The sequence below is a fragment of the Caretta caretta genome, chromosome 8 (genome assembly GCF_965140235.1).
Source record: "Caretta caretta isolate rCarCar2 chromosome 8, rCarCar1.hap1, whole genome shotgun sequence".
Lineage (NCBI taxonomy): Eukaryota > Metazoa > Chordata > Testudines > Cheloniidae > Caretta > Caretta caretta.
Genome location: NC_134213.1, coordinates 29,653,271 through 29,660,449, shown reverse-complemented (window position 1 = coordinate 29,660,449; position 7,179 = coordinate 29,653,271). Strand labels below are relative to the sequence as shown.

At 42.0% G+C, this 7,179-nt stretch overlaps 1 protein-coding gene across 2 annotated transcripts in view; it reads left to right on the top strand.

The window, feature by feature from the left end:
* The first annotated feature begins 1,411 nt into the window (after nt 1-1,411).
* Nucleotides 1,412-7,179, top strand: part of LOC125640968 (rho GTPase-activating protein 7-like) — a 154,305-nt gene continuing 148,537 nt past the window's right edge. The window contains exons 1-2 of one of the 2 annotated variants that reach the window (XM_048860196.2): nt 1,412-1,504; nt 1,861-2,026. In XM_048860196.2, coding sequence (XP_048716153.2) covers nt 1,912-2,026 — 115 coding nt within the window. In that variant the 5' untranslated portion in view covers nt 1,412-1,504; nt 1,861-1,911. Of the gene's footprint in view, nt 1,505-1,673; nt 2,027-7,179 lie in introns of those variants that run through there. The other variant, XM_048860195.2, reaches the window with a different exon arrangement.

Below are 7,179 nucleotides of genomic sequence, written 5' to 3'. Positions count from 1 at the left end.
AAGAAATAGTTACCAATTAAAACAGAGCCTCAGAGCTATTTTAGGAGTGTTTTTCTGTAATATATCACATGCAATGTATGTGACACTGGGGTGATTTGTGGAAGTTTTGTTGCTCTCTTCTGGGATGAGCCGCTTAACTCATGAGCAACATCACCATTCATGAGTAATACAGCCATCCCAAATGCATGCCAATAAAACTTGTCCAGGATATATTCTAGCTACCTATGTCAGTATAAAACTAAAAGTTGACCAGATTCTGCTCAGCAACACTAATAGCAACTAGGTTATTCTGGTCTTACTGAGAACCGATTTGATCACTTTTATATTACCAGGTTAATTGCTTGTGAAAAGTGCCAAGTGACATGGAAACTGAGATGCAAACAGGCCTGAAGGCAGATTAACTCCAGAAAAGGTCAGTTACAGGGCAAGTTTCCTCACCGCTTCAACCCTGACCTTGAGGGACCCCATTTTACTAGTTCAGCCTCCAGGGCAGAGTCTATCCTTTTTGGCAATCTGGTCCAGTGGTTTCTAAATGGGATTCTAAATGGGAACTTGACAGACCCAGATTCAATTTCCTGCTCTTCCACAGTCTGCCTGTATGATCATGGACAAGCCACCTAGTCTCTCTGTTCCTTCATTCCCCATCTGTAAAATGGGCATAAATATCACTTCCCTACCTCAAGGGCCTATGGTGACGAACTCAGGCACTGCTGCCCTAGCAGGAGATGCTGTTACATAAACTTCACGTTCTTTTCCTTAGCAAATATTCAGTCTTTGAAAGATCTTGTGGGTGTTAGTTTTGCTATGCAAGGTTGTGGGTTGAGGGAGCTGTGCAAGTAGCAGCAAAGTCAATCCTTGGGCAATGGCAGAGACAGTTGCTCCCAGGGTATCAGGCACTGTTATTTGGCTGAGCTTCTTGAAAGAAGGGTTTCCTGCAAGCTGTTTGTGACCACCTCTGCTCCAGGACTGGTGTATATGTGTAAATAAAACAAGTTACAGTTAAACAAGTTACACTTAAAATATACCCAAAATCTGTATGGCTGAAAAGCCTACTTGCAAGGCCCTGGACACCTGCTACCACTCATCAGAGGAGCAATAAGTATCTTAGATACTAGATAATGGAGGCCATTAAGTACCTTTAGATAGTAGTTGTGTGAGAAGCAGTATTGCTCTAGGTAGGTAAGTAGGGTAATTAATTAATCAGAACTTTAGGGCCTGATCCAAAGTCCTTTGAAGTCAATGAGAATCTTTTAATCAGGCCGTCAGTGAGGTTGAGCTGATACTAGAGGAGAAACTTCCCATTATGAAATTGGGGAGACTGGACTCTTTGTTTCAAATAGTTAAAAAAAAATGCAGCCCAAATAAACAATTGCAACATAGTGAAGAAAACTGCAGGCACGAGCGCTACCATGCACATATAACATAAAAAGCAACTACAAGAAGGAACCTGGAAATGAGGAGGCAGTTCCCCATACAGTTAATGCAAAGAAGCTGGAAACTCAAGGTACATTGCATTGTCTAACATTTCATTCCTGTTCCAAGTGACGCCTTGTTGCCTAACTTGTTATTTATTGCTGTGCATGGCAGACCATCAAGTCTGTTTATAAAATGTGGCTGCTGAGATGCAGAACTGCATTTTGCTCTGAGGCACGGAGGACCCAAGTGGGCTGCTATTTCCTTTACAGCACTGCCTGACCCTAGATTGTTTGGAAGGAGGGCTCTCTCTCTCTCTTTCTCATTCCAAGAGGGGTGTTAACAAATTACATGCAGACTTTTGCTAGAGAGTAACTTTTCCTGTCCAGTCTAAGAAGAGAAAGCTGGGAGAACTGAGTTCTCAGTCTGCTGGGTTTTTTTTTTCAGGCTGTTGGATCTTAATGGGCTAATATTGCCTCTGTGGATTTGTTAGCCGGGATGGCATACCCAGGGAAATCTCGTTTGAGGAGATCCTTCAGTGAGCATATCAAGGACTCAACCAACAAAGCATGGGATGTGTTCTGGAAGAGCGTGAGAGAAAAACGCTTATCAGGTCAGTCACAGGGGATACTTATTCTTATTCAAGCGGTGGAAGTGGCAGAAAATGAAAATGTATGTGCCCCTATTCCAGTGGAAGAGGCGCCTTAAAATTATGTGTTGCACTGGTATGTCATTGTAGAAGGTTAGGTGGTAATGGCCCTATAGCCCTGGCTGTTGCTTTTTCACCTATGTGACCGAGTAGATGTTTAGATTGATATTCAGCATGGGCATCAATTTGCAGAATCTCAAGTACTCTGCCTGAGTTTCTACCTCTAAATATTTAAACTGCTTGTCCTTTTGCTGAAGTTTTGAAGACACTTTACTGATTTGGAGGCATTGGCATATCAGACTCTTATAGTCATAATTGTCAGGAAATGTGAATGTTAATTCACAATGAGGAGTTTCCCAAGCACCAAGAAACTTCTTGGAATCAACTGTGCTGTGGTTTTATAATCTCTGATGAACTGATCTCTACACATGACATGGGCATTCAGCACTTATTCGTGTCAGACAAGTATGTAATAAGAGTAGTTGCATAATCTGGAATTCTGTCAGATGTTATATTGCAAAATCTCTTACATCCTATTTTCTGTGCACAGCCTCTAAATGATTACTTGATAATGCAGAGACATGTTGAATTCTGACACTCTAAACAGGGAGTGGGAGTCACACAGTAAAATAAAATCAATGCTTGTAAAGTGTACTCTATATAACGCCTCTTCAAAGAACACTGCTGTTATTAGAAAGCATTATTTTTAAGAAAGGGAGCCTGACTTTTGGGTTACCAACCTGACAGTCTATAGCAATAAAACATGCATGATTGTTTAGAGGACGTAAATTATATTAGGTAGACAAATAGGGCAAGTTTCTCCCAGAACTTTGACTTCGAAGTTGTCAGGTTTGAAGTAAAAGTTCTATGTAAACACAGATGATATGAAGCTAATCCTCTCCAGAGCTCTCTTCTTGGACTGTAAAATCGAGGAATGGGACATGGTGATATTTTTCACAATCAATCCAGCATTATAAGACAATGTTAAGGTTGTTTTTATGGCAATTGGCCCAATTTCTAATTGCATGGTGCAAAAAATCCCCCTTACTCAGCTTTGACTCTCCCCTGACTGCCATGGATGTTAATTTGTGTATGGACTGATTAAGAGCTTCCGGATTTAGTCCCTTGTTAGGGTTCTGAGTCACAAATTTAATCTCTTCTAGTCAGTTTCTGTGGACCTGCACTAACTCTCTCAAGAGCAGTCCAGACAGAACAAGTGTGAAGGCAGCCAGAGTAAATGACAAAGGGAAGCTTGACTAAAATTAGTAATAAGGCAAACATGGCTACTTTTAATTCCTTAAATCTGGGAATTGCAACAGTAAGAGTAGCATTTAGGTAAATGAACAAAACATGCAATAAAGGATCAGAAGATTAGTAAGACAAACTGGAACTCTCATTGGGCTTATTTCTCACAACATCACAAACCCAGTATTAGGAGAGCTATTATAACCTTCAGTCGTTAGGGAGGGAGCTGAATTAAAAGCCTGGATCAAAAGCTGTGGGAAAGATCAGAAATGACAAATCTGAGCTTTGCAGCCAGCCCTTATCCTTACACATAGTTGGAGGTTGTTTGGATCTGGCCATTAAAAGTTCATATCTGGGGCTGAATTTAGGAGCTCTGAAGCCAATGGCATTACATCAGTTCACATCAGCAGAGGATTTGATCCATTATCCTTTGGTTGCACATCCTGCAAATGCTGACATAAATATCTGCTCATTCTACATACAGTGAAAGCACCACTGTGCTACACAACTATATCTTCACAATATAACACTGTGTTGCTCTGTTAGAGTTAGATGGCTGTCTTGAAGGACATAAGTAATGGTACAAGGAGGTGTGATTCTAGTGCAGGTAGGCATACCTGCTCTAGGTTTAATCTCGCTGGCGTGGATAAAAGCAGTAGTGAGAATGTGGCGATGTGGGCTAACCACCCCAGTACAACCCCACTAGAGACTCTGGGTATGTACTTGGGTTGCTTGTCCGTGCCACCACATCTTCGCTGCTATTGTTACCTGTGCTAGCTAGATCAAAACTAGTCTGGGTATGTCTGCCAGCACTGCAATCACACTTTCATTTATGGTGTAGATGTACGCTTAGAAAATAATCAGAGGGAGTGTTTAAGTGCCAAGCACCTCTCAGGAACAGGCTCATGGTCAAACTCCCATTGAAAGCCTGTCTGATCCTACACCTTGCAGGAGTCCTACTTTACTGCCTGATGTCTACATTCGGTTCTCTTCTGGAATCATGTAAAAAATCCTCTTACATTTCTCAGGTGAAAAAATATTCCTATGGATTTTTTTGGCCAAAAATGGGAAATTCTCAACTCTCTCACACACAAACCCATTGCACTGCTCAGAGAAAGGTTGCTTTCCTGTCTGGACAGGACCAAAATCCTGACATTTACATCTACTCATAAGGAAAATAAGCCAGATTTTACTTTCTGAGAGCAGAACTCTTCTTAAAAGAATTATAAGCAAGAAACATGTAATGGATTGAGCAGCTGTACAGAATGCTTATACTGCACTGTAAACACTTAATTCTAGAGGCAGAGCTTCCTGTTGCAAAGTTTCCCACTGTCAAGGTCTGTTCAGATCAAGGATCCTAGTCCCATCTGCATGGTGGTTGCCTTAAGTTTTCCAGTTTTGCTGCAGATAATTAACCATACCTCAGCATTTGTAGTATCTCCTAAGTATTCCTTGTAATAAGCTTAATTGGTATCTATCAAGCCAAGGCAAAACTGAGATGCTTTTAAGAATGACCACCATACTACAGCTAAATCAGCTTCCAAAATGTATTTACTATAATCCAAGATAAGTCCCTGAAATTCTATCCCTGAGCTTTTCCGCCTTCATGTTTTGTTTCAAAGTATACACAAATGTTTTGAAATAGAGCTGGCTGAGTCCTGTAAAAACAGTGCTTGCAAACACTCTATCAAATGCCAAACAGCTGACAGCTGTATGTTCATGTCCTCTTAAATGTTGCTCATATGACAAGGTGGTTGGTTGTATGGCAAATAGCCATTCCTACTCATTAGTGCACATGTATTTCTACGCAAGCAAAGGTATTCCTGAATGTACACTAGGGACTGTGCTCATGACCAAGAGCAAATAACATGGCACGTTTTCATTTTTATATTTACAAATTTTAAATTCTTCAGCTGGTTGGTTGAAATAGCATGTGACTTAGGTGACCAATCACATAGTGCAAATAGTCAAACTGAATAGCTGGCAAACAGCTCATAGACAGACATTGTGTGTCTAACCTACTGTGCAAATTAGTTTTAGTGTAGCTGATTTCGGAGAAGGCCTGGAGATCACCAGTACGTAATCTAAGGCTAGGGTGGCCAGGGTACTATAACATTTTTGGATGGTTAGCACTGAAGCTTCAGCATATGCAACCCATGCTAAGACTTGGGGTCCATTCTCCTCCGTTGTGTTAGTTATGTGAGGAGCATGGAAGATAGAGGCATTTTCTAAATGGGCAGCTACTCAAGACAGGCAATTTCCCAAAGATATATATTTAGAAAGGTAAAATGTAAGGAGGGTTTTTGTTGTTCCTACTACTGAGCTATCAGAATTCTTCCCCTGCATATCTGGATGCAGAGGCTCTGGATTCAGATTGCATTGTGATGTTCACAGCCCCCCATCATGCTGTTACAGTACAAGAAAGCCATCGGTACAGTTTGCAGAGACACCAGAATTCCTCTCATATATTTATTAGACCACATGCCGATTGCAAATTACCATACTGGCAACCATTCAAATATGTACCTGATAGCGAAAGCATCTCCATATAGAGGGAAAGAACCTCTCCCAGATGTTAAGCTCGTGCGCCATGGAAGATAAAGAATAGCAATAAGTGATGCAGTTGAGATTAATTTAAGGAGTAACTGGAGTACATCAGACCTTCACTTTCTTCACAAGAAGTCTTTATTGGATATTAAAAGTAACAGATACAGTGTAAAAATCATTTACAATCCAAGTTCTTACACTGTATATTAACAGGTCCAAATGAGCATTGTTATCTCTGTATCCATATTGCTAGAATGGTGTGGTTAAGGTCTGAGAAGTGACTGCAAAACTGGCATCTTCTTACTCCCTTTCTTCCAGTGTATATTCTGGCACTTCTGACTGTTTTACTTATGAAAGCACATTATTCCTGTCAGCATGCAGAGAGGGAGCTGGACTTATGATTTCCCCGTCCTTGCACTGAACTTTGTCCTCTTTGAACCTGAGGTCAGATTTCATTATCATAACACTACCTTCTTCTGATTTAACAGTTTTGTGGATGATCCTGGATTTTAAACTCAGGGCCATGTTGACCTTTCAGCTTGGTGATTCCTGCTAGGGGGAGATGTGGGAGCGGGCACTCTCACTTCCTTTCCCTTGACTGAGGCTGGGCCTACACTACAGAGAAAGGGGTGTGATTCAGGTACACATACACGCACTAGCTCTCATTGAGTTAGCACGAGTATAAGTAGCAGTGTAGCTGAGATGCTAAAGATGGTGGCAGCGGAGGCATAGCTGAGCTATGTCAAGTACATACCCGTTGGTTTTCAGGTGGATTTGTGCTCATCCATGCCTCCACTGCCACTAATTTGGAATTGATAGGGAATGTGACTTTCCTGCTTTTTCTGTCTGATGTGAAATTTCACCCCTCACTGCCCCAGGCAGAGAGAGGGATGTGGGAGGGGTGGCAAACCATGCGTTCCCTCCTCCTGCCTGAGGGATAGCCATTCTTGGATTGCTTGGTGCTGAGAGGGCGACAGAGCAGATCAGGGTGGCTAACCCAGAAGGCATGTTTGGGTTAGACCACAGCCCTTCTTCATCAGAAGAACTGAATAGAGTGTAGCAAGAGCCACTTCCCAGCATGCTTCTCATCCGTGCCAATGGATGCTGTATACCTGCAGGTCCCTCAGGCAATGCACCTCTTCCTCTTCCCAGTGTCCCACAGCCTCCTGGGAGGGAGAAATTTGCCCAGAACATGTAAGATGTCAGTGGAAGACTTTTTTTATTCAAATGTAAAGGCCCACTGAATGGGAACCTACTACCTCCTGATGGGCTTTCTATCACCCAGGGTCCTGTCCTGGCAGACCACCCCACAGGGTCTCCAGCAG